The sequence below is a fragment of the Lynx canadensis genome, chromosome D2 (genome assembly GCF_007474595.2).
Source record: "Lynx canadensis isolate LIC74 chromosome D2, mLynCan4.pri.v2, whole genome shotgun sequence".
NCBI lineage: Eukaryota > Metazoa > Chordata > Mammalia > Carnivora > Felidae > Lynx > Lynx canadensis.
Window position 1 is genome coordinate 80588576 of NC_044313.2, and position 21123 is coordinate 80609698.

The window sequence follows — 21123 nt, forward strand, 5'->3', positions numbered from 1 at the left end:
CATCCTTACTAATTATCTTCAGAACAAATCATCAGCTTATTCTATTACACCTGACATGGCACCCAGAGTTGGCAACAGGAACACACAAGGGAAACGTTCTCCAGCCGACTTAACATGATGGCACCATGGCTCATGCTTATCAACAAAGTAGAGAATTACTACCTGGAGACAGAAACATTTTAATTTATGAAAAGGTGTTCCCACAGTGATGAACTTAGCCAGAGCGTGTCCCAAAACATGCTAATTCCACAAGATGATTAGCCAGAAAAACGAGATCTGTACTCCAAAAATTTGGGAAATGAGGCATCCTATATCTCTTCTTTTGGATACTTTCAAAGCATATTAGAAGGTTAAGGACTCTGATAAGTCCCACAATGAAAAAAAAATCTGTTTGATGTTGGTGAAGTTGTTGTTTACAAATTTATTTGACCATGGGTCTCTTTTATCAGTAGCATCTACTAACAGTCCATAGAATTAATGTTCCACAGAGCTGGCTTTGGGAAATGATTATTTGGACATTGTTTGGTGAGATGTTTTACTGTCTCACTGTTATAGTTCCCATATGAGAAAAAAGTGATAAGGACTGAATCTCAGGTTCAGTTCCTTCCTTCTCCTCTTCACCCAAATGAGTCTCCTAGAATTAATTCTTACCTCCCTCCTTATGTACCTAAAGTCGCAATCATGTTGCATTAGACCAGTGGTCCTCCACTGGGGGCAATTTTTCCCTCCAGGGTAAATGTCTGGAGACATTTTTGATTATTACAGCTTGCGACTGGCATCTAGTGGATAGAGGTGTGGGATGCTGTTAAAATTCCTATAATGTGCAGGACAGAGTCCCATGACCAAGAATTATATGGCCTAAACCATCAAGAGTACTGAGGCCGAGAAGCCCTGCCTCAGATCCAGAGTTATGGCCATGCATTCATCAACACAGTCAATATTTAGTGAGTGTCTACTATGACCTGGCACAGAGATAAGGGCTGAGGAGACAATAGAAGCTAAAAAACTCTCTTGGAATTTATAGTTTAGTGAAGGCAATGTGTGTTAATTAAGGCATCACACAGATAATTGTAAAATTATAATGTTGATCAATGTTATGGACCACATGTCCCTATTTTCTGATCCAAGGTTGAAATATGGTGTTTGTAGTCCTCATGCAGTTGTGAGAGTGCCACACGAAGCCTGCCCTGTTTAAAGTTATGGGAAGTCATCTCAAGCCTAAGTGTTTTCAGAGCACATTTCATAACAGTCATCTTATATGGTATGTCCCACCTGGTTTAATATTGTTGAATTCTTTCTCAATCATCTCTTCAGAAGTAGACAGCATCAGGTTTCTCACATACAGGATTTTCACCGAAGACATTGTGTCTTCGTCAACTTCTACTTCTGGTTCTGCCCAGTCTACTGCGATAGGATGTCCCCATAACTGAATTCTTCCTGTTCAAAAGGATCACAGGTATGATTAGTTATATAGAAACCAGGACAATGCCATCTCGGTTCACTGAGATGGCCTCTTAACTTCAGCGGATGCTTATGGTCTTGACTGAGCACGAAGACAAATATTAAAAGAGGTGGATACTGATTTCAAGAAACATTCCAAATAAATGGAAGAGCTGACTAGAAGGGACTTCTGTGTGACAGATGGTTTACAGTGATAATTGCATACAAAGGGAACCGGGATGTGGTTTGAAATGGGGCAGAAATGAGGCCACGATGGGCAGGTTTGGGTCTTTGAACAGCTCTCACGGGGAAAGTTAAGTCTTTGAAAGTGAGATGGCAGAAGAAGAGAAGGGAAACAATGGATTTAGGGTTTGGACATAGAGTCTGACTTCATGAAGCATTAAGGTCATTAGGGAGTATGTCTGCTGCTTCTAGAATCTGCGTGACCAGGTGCCACCACCGAGCAGTCTAAAAACCCGTGGTGTGTGGGCAGGAGTGAGCAGGGCTCAGGCAACCCTGGTTTGTTCTCTGTCCCTTATGCTTGGTCAGGGCTCCAATCATCTGTGTTCATGCCTAGTTCTCTGGCTGCACATGGGCAACTTGGGAATTGGCAGAAACATTCTTGATCCCGATTGAGAAGACAAAGAGTAATAGAAGGGTCTATGATGAGAAACCGAACTCTTTTTAAAGGGGTAGTTGTTCCCCATGACTACGTATATTTTTGTATTTCTACAGTTGCAATTTATTGAGTGTCTTGCACTATATACTGTGTTTTCCATATGCTACCTTGGTTCCCGCTCGCAGTAACTCTCTGGGGGAGGGGAGTGACTGTCTCGATTTTACAGAAGAGGAAATGAGCTTTAGAGGGATGACTAACTTGCCCAGACCCACTTCACTTCTTCATGGCTCCTTTGTGTTTTGGGGTTACCCAGCCCTGGACCCCTACACAGGGCAGAGCCCAGCTGAAGTGATGGGGGGGTCAACTCAACTTCTAAATTTGATTGGAAGTCTTGTGTGTTTTTTATTAGTTGTTTTGGAACAAGCTACAGCATGGAAGCAATAAAAAGCTTGAGAGAACACAATCAGAAATTTTAAGTGTTGGTAAGGGTTCAGTTCAATTATTATTCCACATGGGAGGCAATTATTTTCAATCAAAAGGCATCTTTTTATTCTTTGGAAAGCAGTTAGTGAAACCATCTGTGGCACTGACTCCCTGAAACCCAAACAAAAAAGAGACACATTTACATGAGTTAGCTAATCCCAGAGGGGCTGGTTCTTGTGGGACCCCAGTGGCTAGCTACCTGCCCTGCATCCCAGGGGATAGTTTTCTTCATCTCTCTCTTCCCTCTTCTTCCCTCTGCTCCCTTCTATTCCTTCCCCTTCCTTTTCCTTTCACTCCTTTTGCTTTGTTTTCCTTCCCTTTCTTTTCTGTGCTTTACATAGTCCTTGCTGACTGTCCTAGCCCAAGATCCCCCTGGTTTCTGTAGCTGAGGGCTTCTCAGCATTGGCCTCAGACTGTAAGGGCTTTGAGAAATACCCAACCTGAGTCCCACTCATTGTTGAGCTGGACCCAGTTCCTTTCCACTTGCAACACTGGACTGTTAAGTTTTCAGAATTGTGTGAACCAGTGGATGCCATCTTGGTAGTTAGAAATCAGCCACAGTGGGACTGTTAATACCATGGGAATCTACACATACTACAAGGCAGGACTTTGGATTTTCTCTGGGAGTTGCCTGTTAAAGATTGACCAGCTCAGGGGCACCTGGGTGGCTCAGTTGGTTGAGCATCTGACTCTTGATTTCAGCTTGGGTTATGATTTCACGATTCGTGAGATCAAGCCCTGCATTGGCTTCCACCCTGTTAGTGCTATTAGCTTGGGACTCTCTCTCTCCCTCCCTCTCTCTCTCTCTCTCTCTCTCTCTCTGCCCCTCCTCTGCTTGCACTCTTTCTCTCTCTCTCAAAATAAATAAACCTAAGTTAAAAAAAAAAGATTGACCAGCTCATCACCGACCCCAGGACTCTCCTTCCCAAATTTGATATGAGTGGTCCGGGTTTCAGGATTCTTAAAATCACCTCAGTTAATTCAGCCAAAGTTGAGAACACTGCTCTAGCCTTCCTGGCCTGGAACTACAGTCTGCCTTCAGCTGGCCTGAAAATCTGCAGAAGGCTGAAGTGGACAGAAATGAGAGGAGGTACGGTAAGCAGTGATCTCAAACATCCCCCTGAAAGTCAGTGTTGCAGAGGGATTTGGAAACATGGCCTCTGAAGCCAGACAAGTTCAAACATCAGATCGCCATCCTGGCTAGGACACCACCTTCCTAACCATCAATCTCTTCATTTATAAAATTGGGATAATCAAAGTCACTACCCAGTGCTGTTGTGAAAATAAAAGATGATACACATAAGGGACTTTTTTGTTTGGTCTCTTTTCTTGTGTGTCTAGTTTCCTCAGAGTGTGCACTCTTTGAGTGAAATAGTTAGGTTTGATTTTTTTTTTAAGAATTTCCTTCAGAAGAGAGCAAAGCACATTGTAGAGTCTTAGTAAATGCTCCCGTGCTGAGTGGTTTCCACGTGTACTTGTTGACTTCCCATGCAGGTGATGGCCAGAACCCTTAGTTGGAGGATTTAGCACTGGATCGAAAAACTAGCTCCACTACAAGATCATCTGGAAAACTGACAACACCAGTGCCCCAGAGAAGCAGATTCAGCTGAGGAGAGATTGATTTGGTTTCTGGTACTGTTTAAAAGCGTCCTCGGGTTATTCAGATCTGCGGCCCATGAGGGACAGTCATTGACTTAGATTGCAGGTTCTCAGACTCATGGTCTCAGAAGCATAGCATCTTGGGAACTTGTTACGAAGGCAAATTGGCAGACGCCATACCTGACCTTCTGACTCCAGAACCCTGGAGGTGGGGCCTGGTTAGCTGCACTTTGACAAACCCTCCAGGTGGTCCCCGTGCAGGCTGACGCTAGGGCTTTCCTCAGAGTATCCTTTGAATGTTCTGCTGGCCTCTCAGTTGGATGCAATGACTTTGTTTGACACACTCCTCTGCAAACTTGCAATGTCCAGAGAGGGCTGCTGCTGTCACCTGGGAAGGTAGGTGGCCGGGAGGCAATACATTGTGTTCGACAGCAATTTTCTGTCTGTCTCTAAGTCTGAATCAACGAAGAGGGAAAAGCTTCTTGTGGTCCTTGCTTATCACGTTTAGTAAAGATCTCCTTCTTTCAGACTAGGCCCTCCAGAGGACAGTCAGTGACCGAAATCCTCTGTTGTTGACTGTATGGTGAGGTAATAGGTAGAGTGTCCAAAGGGGCAGTAGACTGCGCAGGTAGAGAGAAGCATTTTCATGGGTCGATATGCTCTTTTCTTTGAGGACAGGAAGTTGAGGGGATATTCTAGTTCTTTAGGAACACTGGCTCCTGAAAACTATCTTTCTCCCATTTTGGACCGTCTTTCACTGCTGTGCTCCCCAACCCCCTTGGGACAGAGTGGCACCATTCAGTCTCTCCACACATAGAGATCAAATTCCTACTATTGGCAAGAATTGTAGAAAAGATGACCTGATATTTGGAAACAGTGACCTGAGGGTAATGTTCAGAATGGAGTAGGCAGATGGTGGGGTACGTCCAGAAGAACAGAGCGGGAAGAATAATCTCGAGTGTTTGAAAACAGTCTATGTTTGGGAATAAATGTTTTGAGACTCTACGGGTAGTCTGAGGTCAGTATGGATACAAGAAACTTTTTCGTGGCAGAACTGTTGAACAGAGAAGAGTTGAAGAAGACACCAGAGATGAAGTTCAGGTCACCAAAAGGCTAAGGGTGCCTCATGAGGAGGGCCCACGATTCTCTGTGCCTGGGTGGCACAGGTCTGACCATCGGGTGGTGACGGAGTAGTGAAAGGAAGCATCGACATTAAAAATGCCCATCTCTCTAAAGGACTCAGCAAATTTGGGGGCTGTTTCCTATCTTTTCCCTTATAAGCTGCCTCCATGAAAATATGGATAAAAAGTCTTCCCCAAGATCAGAAGCCGTCTTCCAATTTTGCAAACTTCTAGAGGGTGAATGCTCTCATTGAGTTAACACTTGTTTATGTTCTGAAGTATAGTTGATACCCATGTTACCCTAGTGCCAGGGGCAAAACATAGTGACCGGACAACTCTATGCTCACCACAAGTGTCGCTACCATGGCCCCATACAACGCCATTGACTACAACGTCATTACAGTACCATTGACTACATTCCGACTCTGTACCTTCCGTCCCTGTGACTTCATCATGGCTTTTTTGTAAGGATGTGTACGTGGACAGTGTCAGTCTAGGTGGTGGTTGTTTTGTCTTTAATTCTCATGGCTTTTCCATGGTGTTCAAGAGAAGAGTTGACTCCAATGTGTCCACTCTGGCATTCTTGAAATCCTCTCATTTTAGTATCGATTCCTCTTAATACCTTACTTTGTGTAAATTTTGGTGACTATTTTAGAATGAGCAGAGGACTTTCAACAATTTACCCTAAGCTGATCTGACTGAGGGAGGGCCTTGTTGGAGTCTTTTAATCTCTGGAATTGGTGGCTGTTGCCCAAACAGGACCCACCCTGTGGTTGTAGCACCTACTAGGTGCCTTTCTGTGGAGGGCTGTTATTTCTACCCCGCCCCCCAGCCCCACATTAGACATGGGGAGTCACGGTATGAGTTCATGTCACTTAATTGCCATCAGGCTAATGTGTCGCTTGCAGGCTTATTCTACATTGTAATGGACAACCTCCTCCATTTCTAGTAAGCCTGACAACAGCATCTGTATAGAAAAATAACGTATATATTCACTTTTGAGAAGATTCCTCACTTTAACACCTTGTTACAGGGCTGCTGCAGCTCCTAGCTCTGGAAGTCCCCAGGGCAAGTGCATTAGACTAAGGGCATGTTTTCCAGAACCCATTCTGTGAAAACTTCAGGGAGCTTAGTCTACGGTAACATAGATAAGAAGGGGAAGGGAGTTAGGATAGCACAGAAGCAAAGCTCCAGAGCAAGCCAACCACACCCAGCAGATACCTCCTCTGCAGGGCACACAGCAGCCTGAGGCAGAGCAGAGGAACCTTCTCTTTGGGGAGGGGATGCCAACCTGGCAGCAGCTTCCTTCGGGCCATGGCAGCTGTCCGATGACTCTCATACTCCACGAAGGCAAAGCCCCGGTTTCTGGTTTTATCTGCGGCGCTCGGGTAGACAATGACGTCGACGACTCCTTCGGTGACCTTTTTCATCTCTGCTAAGATCTCTTCTCGCTTTTTGGTCTTGGGGATCCCCCCGACAAACAACCGGCAGTTGTCCACACTGGCGCACACCCCTAAGAGACGCCCGTTTCTGCAAAAATAATGAATGAACAAATGAATGAATGGCATTCTGCTTGGCAAGAATCCTGTGTGATTGAGGTTTAAGAAGTTGAAGACACGAGGGGCCCCTGGGTGGCTCAGTCGGTTAAGCATCCGACTTTGGCTCAGGTCATGGTCTCACGATTTGTGGGTTTAAGCCCCATGTTGGGCTCTGTGCTGACAGCTCAGAGCCTGGAGCCTGTGTTGGATTCTGTGTCTCCCATTCTCTCTCTCTCTCTCTGCCCTTCTCCTGCTCATGCTCTGTCTCTCAAAAATAAATAAATGTTAAAAAAATTTTTTTAAATATAAATAGCTCTTTAAAAGCTAAGTCCACCTTGGGGTGCCTGGGTGGCTTAGTCGGTTGAGCGTCCGACTTCGGCTCAGGCCATGATCTCCCGGTCTGTGAGTTGGAGCCCTGCGTCGGGCTCTGTGCTGACGGCTCGGGGCCTGGAGTCTGCTTCCGATTCTGTGTCTCCCTCTCTCTCTGCCCCTCCCCCATTTGTGCTCGCTCTCTCTCTCCCTCTCTCAAAAATAAATAATCATTAAAATTTTTTCCAAAGGAAAAAAAAAAAAAGAAGTTGAAGACATGGGAGCATGGACCTGATAAGTCCTGCAGATGTGACATGTTTGGTCTTCATAGTGTTTTCTCACCACCCAGGATAATTCCCGATACTGGGGCTGCTGCACCTTGGCCCACGTTGCTCACACTGCCTGCCTGGGTGGGGACGGTCATGAACTTGCAAACCTGGCTGCTCCCTGTCCTCGCCAGCCCAACGGGGAAGCTATTCTGACACGCCTTAGAAATTTTCACGTAGCATCTTACTTGGCCTACGCTAAACCCGTGATATGGGCAGAACAGGTGCTGTTTCCATTTTCCAGATGAAAAACTCGGGGCTCTGAGAAATTAAGTGGCTTGCTTCAGATGGTAGCGATCTTAAGGGAGGAAGTTGGCCTCTGGACTCTCCGTTCAGTTCCTGTTTCTTCTCTATGGTGTTGCTGATTAGCAAGTTAATGTTCATCTCCACCGGCAGAGTGCAGATTAAGCTTTTCTGGGGGGGACATTTGGGGAAATGTGTCAGAAATCTTTTGTATATGATTTGGGGGCACATAGTGCCCCTTCTGGGAAAGTGTCTTTAGGGAAGAGTTGAACACCAACATTTTTTGTAAGGATATTCACTGCTATTACTTAAAATAGTCCCCAGACTGAGGGTTGATGGGGGGTGGGAGGGAGGGGAGGGTGGGTGATGGGTATTGAGGAGGGCACCTTTTGGGATGAGCACTGGGTGTTGTATGGAAACCAATTTGGCAATAAATTTCATATATATAAAAAAAAAAAGAAAAAAAAACTGAGAACAAACTGAGGGTTGATGGGGGGTGGGAGGGAGGGGGGGTGGGTGATGGGTATTGAGGAGGGCACCTTTTGGGATGAGCACTGGGTGTTGTATGGAAACCAATTTGACAATAAATTTCATATATTGAAAAAAAAAATAGTCCCCAGATTGGAAACAATCAAAATATCCCAGCATCCAGGACCGGCATAAGGCCTCTTGGCTGAGACGATATCGACTCTGAGGTTGGACGTTTCCTCCTTGTGCACCATAACAGGCTTGTCACCCTGGGTTCTTCCTCACTAAATCCTAATGGCCACCGTTAGGTCATCTAAAAATGCCTCTTCATCTTTCTAAATGTCCCTTTGGGTGAATGCTACTGCTCCTGGCTGAGAATCACTGGTGAACAAGAGACGGGCATTTATACCGTAGAATGCTCGAAAGTCATTATGGGTAGTAATGTAGAAGGGTATTTATTGGTTAAAAAAACGGCTCACGATATGCTGCTGGCTTCAAAATAGATGGCAAAATACATATATGAGGAGACCATTCTGATGGACACAGTGCTGAAAACCTAGGAAGGCACTGAAGAGCCAACATAGTGATTATCTCGGGGCAACGGGGTTAGGGAGGAATGGTTTGCACGTTAATGTTTTTTTTTCATTTTGGCTTTTGCTATTTGTTGTATATCAGGCTGTGTGACTTTTCTTTTAAATTTTTTTTTCTCAACGTTTATTTATTTTTGGGACAGAGAGAGACAGAGCATGAACGGGGGAGGGGCAGAGAGAGAGGGAGACACAGCATCGGAAGCAGGCTCCAGGCTCCGAGCCGTCAGCCCAGAGCCCTACGCGGGGCTCGAACCCACGGACCGCGAGATCGTGACCTGGCTGAAGTCGGACGCTTAACCGACTGCGCCACCCAGGCGCCCCACGTGTGACTTTTCTAATAACAGGAAGTTATTAAAAATGGGTAAAGTTCCATTAACAGAAATGACTTGTGCGTCATGAGCAGAGGCGCTCAGCTGGGTGAGCGGGGGGTTGCTCTGCTTTCTGGGAGCTGGTGGTGTCGAGTCCTGTGCAGGTGCTGTCCCCAGGACAGGGGCCCTGCCCCGCTGTCCTCCATGCTTTGCTGAAGACCTGGGGACCCAGTATCAGAGGTGTGACAGGTCCATTACAGTCTGGTGGACATTGCCCCAGGAATGTGGTTTTTCCCAGGGGTGGGGGGGGGAGGGAAGGGTGGATAAAGTAATCTTCAGGATTTTTGTTTTTGTTTCGCTTGCTTACCTTCAACCCCCCTCTATTCCAAGATACTATTTCTTTAGAAAGTCTCTTCTTTTTGAGGGAGGGCCAGTCAGGTGTCAGTGGCCAGCAGGTGGAGCCTGGAGCCTCCGTGTCCTAGTTTTAAATCTGTGTGGTTTGTCCTGCGCTTTCCCAGCGCTGCTTGGAGATGAAAAGCCACCTCTCACAAGCTGAGGGCACGGCTTTCATGTCTCTAGAAGCCAGGCATGAGACAAATCTCCGTGAATATTTGCTGAGGAGGAGGATGATACGACAATTGTGGCTCTTTTCCGCATAAAGAACCTTATCGATCCCCTGAGAAAGGGTGGCTAGGAGCCAGTTGAAGTTTATCCTTCTCTGCGAGAAAGGTTCTCTCTCTGGCAGGACTGATCCAAGGCAGAGCGGGAGCAGGTGAGGACGGCTCTAGGGTATCTATTCTTCGGCTTCATATTCTATTTATCCCACACTGTGATTTTTAAAGTACCTCTGTGCCTTCCCCTTGCTTCTGGCATCCAACCTGAACTTTGACTTTCACCAGCTTTCTCTTTCCCGATGCTTTACAATATTCCTCGTCCTCCTCCCCCTCCTCCTCCCCCTCCTCCTCCTCCCCCTCCTCCTCCCTCTCCTCTCCCTCCTCCTCCTGTCTGCTGTAATCATCAGCAAACACTCATAGAGCATGTGATCTGTGCCAGGCACTGGGCTTCGCTGCATGGTCTATTTATGTTTCACGATGCCCCCACGGGGTAAGTATCGTTTTACCTCTTTTATAGTTGAAGACCCTGAAAGTCACAGAGAATTCTGTTACGGGTCAGGGACTGTAATGGATCGATTGTGTTCATTATTCATAGCTTCTCTCTCTTCCCAAAGCACGGACAGGCCCCAGGGTGTAACAACGTGTTGAGACCCGTGCTGATTCCCTACGTAGCTGAGTCGACATCCGCCTCAACTTCAAAGCTATTTTGGGGATAACTCTTGCTCTTAAGATGTCTAGGCTCCATGAAAGACCAAGGAGTGGGGACTCTTCCGATCCCCGGATCCCTGTGGCTGGAATATTTAAAAGTTACATTAAAATAGAGCTTGCTGTGGCCCTGTCCAAAACAGTTCAGGGGTGCATTGTTTTCTGTGACAGTTGCCGAGAATACGTGAGTAATTATGTGCCGATGGTAAAACTTGCTGCACGAGGTTCCAGGATTTCTCCAAAGGCACCTGTGCTCTGATCACCTGGTTCCCATGCCAGACAACCCTCCACATTCCAGACAGAACTCTTTGGGATCCGTGGAGGCATGTGCGGAACTTCCTGGATACCTTCCTCCAAACCCCAGTTCCAGGCTCTGACCTTGAGATGGGGTGGCTGGGCTGTTACAGTTGCCAATCCAGTCAATCTCTCGGCGGCTGGAGAGTTTTAAGAAAAATGACCCGGTAATTGATTTTACAGAATTATGAGGATAATACGTGACTTATTTGGGGCGTAGAGGAAGGAAGTGAGGGAAAAGATAATTGTAGGAAATCTACTCTCTATTCACGTCTAGGATGACAATAATTTTCAGAGGCAGAGAGGAAATCAATGAAAACCGCATCTTGGAATGATGAATGTGCTAATATGTAAGAGTTCTGTCATTTATTGACCTATTACCAAGTTCCACACGCTGGAGTAAACATTGAAAAATCTTTAGAGTATCCCCACAATAACACCTGTGAAATGAGGACTCATATCACCACTTTAGGGAGGAGGACATTGAGGCTCGGAGAGGTTATGTCACTTGCCGGCACTCAGGTGAAGCCTGTCTGACCCCAAAGCTATTACTTTTCAATGGTTCCACTAATCTTTCTTCCAGGTGGCCCAGGACTTCCTTTATGAGAGGATTCAGGACAGTTCCCTCTCTATGTGAAGGTGTTAGAACTCCGTTTCGTGATGCTAGTCATATTTCCAGCCGATAAAAGCCAATTATTGATTGCACAGGGCCGATTGTGCCCTGGAACCTTCCACTGGTCCCATGATTTGCAACATCACCTATGTTTGGCTGGCTCTGTGACATCTGTCCTGACTCTGATATCATGCAGACGATCACCTCTTCAACCGCTCCCCCGACACGTCTCGCGTGAATCTCGAATGTAAATCCGCCCCAACTCAGCTCTTCGTGTGTCCAGCAGGCTATTCTCTCATTCTTTCCCATCTCAGTGACTCTATCTCATCCACAGATACTGGGACCCACATCCTAGCTTTCTTCCCTGAATTCGAACATCGCTTGCACTCTCAATCCAATATGGAGCCCGTCTTGTCTGTGCAACCTCCAGAAGGCATCCCAGATTCGGCTTCTCTGAGCACCTGCACTGCTGGCCCCTGTACACCTGCCATCATCTGTCGTCCAGACCTAAATGAGTCTCCCGCTGCAGCTTCCCCCTTTCCATCTTTGCCTACCTGTTACTTCACCCAACAGCCGGAGTTCTGGTGTAAAAAGCATGGACCTAGTGAAATGTTTTCCCCTTTTTATTAGAATAAAAGCTAAATTTTGAATCACGGTGTATAAGGCTCTCCAACTGCATCAGCTTCAACTCTCCCGTCTGTTTCCACCTCCTTGGTGCTGTTCTCTAACACACTGAGCTTGTTCCCACTTGGGAAACGTTGCCCTTGGTGTTCTTATTCTCTGGAATCGTCTTCCTCCAGGTCTGGCTGTGACGGCTGACTCTTTCCATTCAAGTTGCTTGTACAGTTTTACTTTTCCGAGGGCAGGTTCTTAAGGACACCAAGTTAGAGTAGCCATTTCCTTGCAGGTGGTTTTATTTTTTCACTCTTGATTTATCTTTTGAGTGTAGTTGACACACAATGTGACATGGATTCAAGTGCTATGAAAGCCCAGAGTGCCGTGCTCACCACAAGCATAGCTACCGTCTGTCACCGTAAGACGCCGTTACAGTACCGTCGTACCCTATGCTGTGACCTTCATCCCTGTGACTTATTCACTCCGTGACTGGAAGCCTGTGTCTCCCCCCGCCTATCACCCATTTTGTTCAGCTCCCCCAACCCCGGCAACCATCACTTTGCTCTCTGTATTTGTAGGTCTGGTTCTGCTTTTTGTTTGTTGTGTTTGCTTTCTTCGAGTCCACTTATGACTGTCCTACTCTTAAACAATCTGTATCCATTTGCTTACAGGGAAAGGTATCCTGATATTTCCAATGTGTTGAACAGTGCCCAGCACATATTTATGCAGATCCGTTGTCTGCTTCATTTTCCATCAGGAGAGGCGGGTCTTACCTAATTTCATAGTTGTTAAGTTGTTTGATGGCGTCCTTGGCTTCTTGTCTATTTGAGAAAGTTACAAATGCATACCCTCGATTGTTGCCATTAAAATCCATCATCATCCGCATCTCATAAATTTTACCCATCTGCAGGGAAAAGAGAGAGAGAGAGAGAGAGTCCAGTTTGTCTATTTGTCCTTCCAAGTGAAAACACACCCACACAACGTTTTCTGAAGTCTTACCTCTGCTATGTTTGACATTTGCATCCCGTGTGGAACGCTTTGCATAGTTTCATGCTGGGTTCGGATTTGCTATCTGACTCACGGGCAAAGTCACGTTACATAAAGAAAACGTGTACACGTGGCATTTCAGCCTGACTTAACAGAGTATGTTTTCAACGGAGTAAATGGCCTTTCATCATTCAGTTATCTGTGGATCTATCCCCCATCCCAGGGACCTGAAAACGCGTTTGTCCTCAGAAGGACAATGTCTTGACAGATTTGTCCTTGCCCTCTACATTGCCTCTGAAGTTTCCATAGTTTTCTCTTTCCTTGGTCCTACTCCACCACTGATGTTTAAAACAAAAACCCAGATGCTCGTTTGAAACCTTGCTGAGCTGATTTCTTAGCTGTCTTTCTGCCACCATGATCTCAAGATGTACAGGGAAGATGTGATTTAGAGGACGATCTGGGGATTCCTGTTGTTTTTTTCATCTGTAGGCTGAAGGTCAGTGCTAGTCTTACGTGACTGGCCCAACGTCAGGACCTCCACAGTAGGAGGACACTCACCATATCCCTCTGGCCTCAGATCTTTTGCTTTGCCTATAAACTATTCCTTCTTGCTACCACAAATCTTCTCCGGCAAGCCAGGCTCAGTAATTTATTATTGCTGGCCGCTGTACGATGAGTGACCCTAACAGGCCAGGCATATACAGGGAGAAGAGGTGTCATTAAATGTGTGCGACTACCCTGGTGGTTGGTTACCCCTTGGAACTGCCTCCTCCCCATTTTCAGGTTCAGTATCTAAGATTCTTACCGGATTAAATCCCCATAGTTTGTGCACATGCCAAATGAGGTTGTTTGTACAAAATTAGGAATGGTTCCGAAACTGAGGCTGACTTATACATCCAAGCGATTTTGGCATTTAGAGAAAGAAATTTTTTCTAAATTTTCTATGGGGCACCTGGGTGGCTCAGTCGGTTAAGTGTCCGACTGGCTCGGGTCATGATCTCACAGCATGAGTTTGAGCCCCACGCCGGGCTCTGTGCTGATGGCTCAGAGCCTGGAGCCTGCTTCGGATTCTGTGTCTCCCCCTCTCTCTGCCCCTCCTCAACTTGCACTTTGTCTTCTCCCTCTCAAAAATAAAAAAACATTAAAAAAATTTTAACTTTTCTAGGAATGGGGCTGTTGAAACACCACTTGGTAAAATAATAAAAATAAAATTTAATTTTGTGTCCTCCCTGTAAGTTTGGGTTTAGTGACAGCGTATCGCTTGGAATTAAAACTGAGGAAATGTATTCCTTAACTATATAATGACTTTGAGAAACTACATTATTAATCTTGTTGATGCCTTAGGGCAGACAAATTGAAACCTGTAGAAGGAAATTTCATTCTGAATCACTAAGTATGGATACACCTTTGAGCCACGACAAGTGCACGCATTCTTTAAGTGCAAAGGGTATACTTTTTAAAACCGGATTAAAATGTCAAGTTGGAGAAGTATCTTATTCTGGAAGGTTGTTATAGTATTATTATAGACTGATAGCTATCTTGCTGCGAACTCCATACGTCTGTGCCATTTCAGATCAAAGATCAGAATTTAAAAGTTAGCAGCAGCAGTTCAAGCTGTCAGTCAAGGAAGAGCCACATCAAGTCAGTGGCATTAAGGGGACAACCACTCACAGGAAGGTTTTAACTTTGTCCATGTTGAGGAACAGCAGTTGGAAGAGACACCATCACTGACCAAGAACGAGTGTGAAACAAAGTGTGGAGTATTTTCCCCTTGAAAGATAAAAAAAAAAATTAAATTTGGACTCACTTTTTCACATAATGGTATAAGTTCATCCTCAAAAAGGTCTCGTGGAAGTTTCCCAATAAAAATCTCACAGCCCCTTTCTGGGGGTGCAGCGTCCCAGCCAGGTGGAGGTCCACCATATTTTCTTTGCCCGTTTTCCTGCAAATCCAGGAAGAGGGAGAGAAGAAAACAATAAGACCTTTAGTTTGAGTGCCTCAGTTATATTCGAAGTCATGATAAGGAACAGATTTATCGTTGACAAGTAATAGCTGGTCAGAGGATAAAATCAAGGTCCTTTACGTGGATTTTAATACCATGCTCTGTGCTTCAGCAACTTGCTTGCAATAAGTGTCATGAAAATGTGTCAAGCGCTGGACAGATATTATTATTGTTGTTCACACTCACCAATGCCTGACCATCGAAGGATTGGACAATAATTTGAATCTGGGGTGGCAGTAAGGGTCCTAGAGCTGGGCTGCCTGGCTCTATGACTCACTAGCTATAGGGCTTTGGGCAGGTGGCTTAACTTCTTGGAACCTCAGTTTTCTCATATACAAAGTGGGGATAATATTGGCTTTTTGATTAAGGGAGATAATACATCAAATATGCGTGGCACCGTTCTCGGCATCTCATAGCCAATAGTGATGAATTCTCTTCTCGTCTCCCTGAATTCGGGCCCTCTCGTGGGCCAAGGGAGGGAGGCCATGGGAGCCCCTACATAGAAACATTGTGGATTAATGTTTGAAGGTGTGGATTGGCTAATTTTGGGGGTAGCTAGTGAGAAACCTAAATCTGTTTTCAAAGCTGACAGGATGGTGAGAGGGGTTTACTAATGTTGGATCTCTTTGTGGGGAACAGAGCTGTTCTCAGTCCAAATAGAATTTCCTACTCCTCCTCCTCCCTCCTCTTCCTCCTCCCCTTCCTCCTCCTCCCCCTCCTCCTCCTCCTCTTCCTCCTTCTTTTGGCTTTGTCTTAACTAACCCTTGGTGAAACCAACCAACCCTTGGCCTTCTTTGGGAAGGAGTATTTCTGGTTCTTTTCTTTACTAGACATTAGATATTAAAGATAGCATTACTGTCTTTATTTTTCCAGAAGTTAAAGACTGGAAAGCAACTTCAGGGGCCCCATGTGAAGTGTGGGCCTGGTCCACCACTGCTGACCTGGGATAGTGCATTTGCTGGGGAGGGTCTTCTTATTCCCACTTAGGCAAAGCCAGAGATCTTTGTCTTTACACCCTTATTATGATTTTTGGAGAAAGGTGAATATAGGGGACAGAATGACAGTATTCATTGCTAACTTCTACAAGTGATACTTTAAGAAGTTTTAAACTATAAGAAGTTTTAAACTATAAAATGACATACGTTGTTGGAGAAAACAGTAACGTAGAAGAGGAAAAACACGGTAAATATATAAGGTAAAAAGAAACATTTCCCAGTGGGTCACCCTACCCATCTATAGAAGCAGTTAGTGTTAAGTTTTTTTGCGTTTCCAAATATTTTCCCATGTAGATTCTTAAAAGTCAGATGTTAGTTGTTTAAAGACCTTGTTTTACAGGATTGTTTAAAATCAAAGGTAAAGCAGCCTCTAGTTTCACTGTTAAATCTTTCTGTATCCCAAGTTGAGACTTCCTCAATTATTTTATAAGTATTAGCACAAAGGCTTTTGGATCACAACGTAAATTACGTCTCTGGTTGTGATCACTTTTTTATTCCTAATTTATATCATGTTGCTTTCAATTTAAAAAAAGGGCGTCGGATGGGTGTTCTACCTTTGCCTTGATTATTTTATGCTTCTGACAACTGGGTGTTTCTTTTACTAAGTATTTAAACATTTTCCTCAAGAGTTCTTATCCTTTTTACCTTCCCCTGAATTTTTGCAGAATCATCTAGCAGCAAAACATTTACATCACTGAGAAGTGAAATGTTTTATACTTATAGGGGGAAAAAACTCCTTAAGAATTCAGTGAGCTATATCTTAACCAAGAATTTATTGAAAAATATGAAGTTGATATTTTCAGAGATATATTAAAAACTTCTATTTATTTCTTGTCTAACAGAAACCTATACGGCACTTGCTATATACCAGACGCTGTCGTAACCCTTAAAGAACGTCACAGGTTCAGGACCATGGCTCTCCTCGTTTTACCCAAAACACTGAAGCCTAGGCAGATTAAGTAATTTGCTGAGGTCACATGGTTGGGAAGAGGCAAAGCTGGGATTTGAACCCAGGCAGTCTGGTTTCAGAGACCATCAGCCTTATCCCCACATTTTGCCTTGTTATATGGAAGCTTAATCATTTATAACAGATCCATACCTTTAAACACTCATTTAAGAAAAAAAAAAATCAGCATGCTGTTAAATGGCAAGCTCTCTGCTGCATTTAAAATCCTTTCCAATTTCCAATCATTTTATTACACAAATTTTGGAAGGACATATCTAATATCTGTTGCCTATAAGGAGGCATATTTCTTTCACCAAAGTAAAATCCACCTTCTTGGTTTGACCCTCACCATTTGGTTGATGATGATCCCTTGGGGGCGATTTCTGTGTATGTTAAATGCCTAGAGGTCTAGTCGATGGATTATTGGAATACACAGCATAAATTTGGTAGTATTTTTATTCTTCAGGTTGAAGAAACCCAACTTTTATCCCATAATACTAAAGTAGCGATTCCAGAATTTCTGATCTGGCAGGCTTTGTCTGACAGTTGGAAAATAAATAGGCAACCAACAGATTGACCTTTAAAATTTTCCCTTCAACTTTCTTTCTTGCTATAATTGCTAAAAATATCACTGAACTATTTTGTGGACATCACGTGCATGGGAGGCTTCATCTGCTTATGAGCCAAGATGACTGCACAGGAGAGCTTATTGTCTTTCTATGGTTTCTATGAACACTTGAAAAAAATTCCCCAAGGATATTTTTGGGGATCACAGAGTCTGGCTGGTTCAGAGACACCTCAAAGTTCATGCCTGGGGGAGATCTGTTCTACCCACCACCCACTGGACTTGGAATACACCAGGCTGGAAGTCTAGACCAATTTAAGACCACGCTGGGCGTTAGTCATGGTATTAGAATAGCTGTCCATTACTCAGAAAGGACAGTTGGGAGCTGTATTGTTGGTATTTTTGGCACTGTTTTTATAGTTAAGGAGTTTAAAATAGATAAAGCCCGCTTATAATGGCTCTTTCCCCGACTGGCTGATGTCCTTCTCAGGGGACACATTCCCTCAGCACAAAAGTATTAATAGTTCCGAGAGAGAGAATATAGGTTTTTGTTTTTCTTGAGAGGATGTTCATTAAACTCTGGGAACCTGTACATTTCTAATGGAAGATCTGGAAACCACTTACTGTCTGTTATAACGCATACATACATAGAAACCTTCAACTAGGTAAATGACAAATTGAAGACCTAATTCTAACTATAAATCCAGGGGGTTGAATTCACATATTGGATGCTGAGCCTACCTAGTCATTCAGTTTATATATCAAGAGTATTTGAAAGTTCCTCTGTCACAGATTTTAAATCTTTCATTATGGAACCGTAGAGTCCTTAAGAAATGATGTATACCATGTTGAGTGAAACCACTCATACTTTCATAAATGATTGTAGGCAATGAATCTTAGCATGAGGTCAAATGGGCTGAGTTCATTTTGACCACCTGGCATCTGCTCTTTTCGTACATCTGGGGAATCTGACCAAAATTGCATTTTCCTACAAGAGTTAAGAAAGGCCAGATACTTGTCATTCCAAATTCTTTTGCAGCTGGGACAGTCATGGTTACAATAAAGTGAACTTGAATTCTGGTGTAGGAATCATACTGGTGCAAACTTATAATGTCGAGCACCCATGATATATTTTCTTATTATTCCAGATTTGTGTTGTGGTTTCCTAAAACCATACTTCCTAAAAACCTTAAACCCCCCCCGAAAGCTTACTCTTAAATCTAGTTCTCCAAATTTATAAACAAGCACTCTTTTAGTAAACTTCTTTCCTGCATAATCGGCAGGAGTTGACTTCTGTTATTTATACACAATAGTAGCAGGAAAAAAAAAAATCCCACAACGCTTAACCCTAATTGAGTTACTGTGCTAAGTATGGGCTTTCCATGTATTAACTCGATTAATCTCAACAAACCCAACAGGATGATAGCATTCATCTTAGAGATGAAAAATCCAAGGCACAGACTGTGTCCCAAGTCACTCAAGCTGTAAGTTACAAAGACAAAATTTGAATCCTAAGCCCTATGCCTGTGATGATATTTTTCTTTGGTTTTTATATTAACCCAATATGCTCATTTTACAGATGAGCAAATTGAGACCAGAGATATTACAGGGCTCACCTAAAGTCACACTGGTTTAATTTCTTGCAGAAAACACTAGTCTGAGGGTCCAATAATTCTCAATCTGGTGAATTTCACGGGACATATACTGTTAACAGTCACGAAAGCATTTTTCTCATAATTCTTCATGTTGCACTATGCCTACTTTTTTCATTCAGCTTCACCAGACCTAGAGACCAGATGGTTTGTTGTCTCCTCTTAGTGAGCCCATTTATAAACTGGAAGGAGATTAATTAATAAACCCTCTTACAGTCTTCTTCTTTTTTTTAATTTCCTGAACAGTAATTTTAATTCCTTGAATGATTCTTTGGAAATGATCTGTAATCCTCATCGTGGTTGCCTTCAGTCCTTTGGTTTTTCTTGCCAAGGGGAAGAAATTGTGTACGGTCCCTTACTAAACTATTTTCAGATGTTCTCTTGCCCATTTTCCAATTGCTGATGTTTATATTTATTTCTGTTCCTGTTAGCTCAGGTGCTGGACGGTCCACTCAGGCTTGGTGGCATTTGTAGCCTTTGCAAGCATGCCAGTCACCGGGGCCATGGCCAGAGCACTGGTTCAGAGGCCAGACTCTTGTAGACTGTTCTCAACAGTCAACGTCAGTGTATCAAGAACATCTTTTGGGACTGCGTCTTTTGAAGTTTATGACTTAATACCGTGTGTTCCCAGTTATTTGTAAGATTGAATAAAGTTATTAGGCATTATTTCTATTCCCACCTATATACCACCTATATATCTCCTATGTCATAGGGTTCAAGGAAAATGTAAGAGTACTTAAATGAGATGCACTCAAAGGATCCTCTTAGATGTGATTTCACTTTTGGTCTGCTTATGACCTTTCTGTTGTCTGAGGACAGCAGATGGTGATGTGGGGAGCACTCATTTTGTTGATTCTATATAAAGATAATCATCTGTTTGTGTTTTAATTATTCACTCTCACAACTTAACATCAGTGACTTCAGGTTGGTAAAATCTATTTTAGGCTGAGAAATTTTAGGGAGCAGAGTTTTTTAAATTTATATACCGTTGAATTTGACATGACCCTTATTAGTTACATATTGGTTCTTAATTTTTTAATACTTTTTTTTTGAGAGAAAGCATGTGAGTGGGGGAGGGGCAGAGAGTGGGAGAGAGAATCCCAAGCAGGCTCCATGCTGTTAGCACAGAGCCCGATTTGGGGCTCTATCTCATGACCGTGAGATCATGACCTGAGCAGAAATCAAGAGTTGATGCTTCACCGACTGAGCTATCCAGGTGTCCCCCCGCCCCCCACCAATTATTAGCTATATTTTTTACAGCCCTTTAAAAACATGCTCAATATGAATGTCAGGTATTACTTTTCTACAAATAGAGCAATAATAATTGTGATGTAAGGGCTGAATAAATGGGATGTGGCAATTGACAGAAAGCGAAACCACATCTGGAAACCGAGAGGAAAAGCTAAAGCAGGGATATAATAAGCAAGTACAAATTGAACTTTCTCCTCACACAGCTTTGTGTTTCTGAAAACATGGTGTGTGGGATATTACGTAGTTTACAGGCCGATGTTTTATCTCAGGAGGCACTTTATTGTACATGAGAAAACATGTAATTATATGAAACCTGTGGCTTTTCTGTTTATGTAAGTGAGAGAAAGTTTACTTATAAACTTAACTTGAATAGAAATGGCTGATTCAATACATTCTGAATAATATTCTTGGTGGCGTGCATTCATGGCAAAGATCACAAAAAGAATCACAAATCGATTTTGGCTCTTGGAAACTTACTTCACTCTCCGCAGAGTCCTTATGTTTGATCGTACAAAAAAAAATATATGCTACAGTTCTCCCATGAAAATGACTTTTTTAGCAAATTAGGAATCACGTTTTTGTTTCACTTTGGAAAGCTGACTTTTGAAGGCCTGTTGCCTAGCAAAACACTCCTAATGTCATCTCAGGTTACTCGTCGTCTTACGGAGGCAGAACTAATTGACATTATCAGGTGCTGCATTTAATAACCTGTAATAATTTCCTTTTCCCTTGAAGGATTACATGTGGCAAACCATTCTTTTGGAATTCAGCAACTCACTATTTGAAGCATTCAAAAGCCAACAGCCCTTTAAACATACCTTGTATCTTGTAAAGCTTTTT

The 21123-nt window shown here is 43.6% G+C and overlaps 1 protein-coding gene across 1 annotated transcript in view; it reads right to left on the reverse strand.

Annotated features, from left to right (window-relative positions):
• Positions 1 to 21123, reverse strand: part of A1CF (APOBEC1 complementation factor) — an 83374-nt gene that overhangs the window by 26740 nt on the left and 35511 nt on the right. Inside the window, 4 exon segments of the mRNA XM_030334899.1 lie at positions 1273 to 1437; positions 6554 to 6792; positions 12659 to 12789; positions 14680 to 14814. Coding sequence (XP_030190759.1) covers positions 1273 to 1437; positions 6554 to 6792; positions 12659 to 12789; positions 14680 to 14814 — 670 coding nt within the window.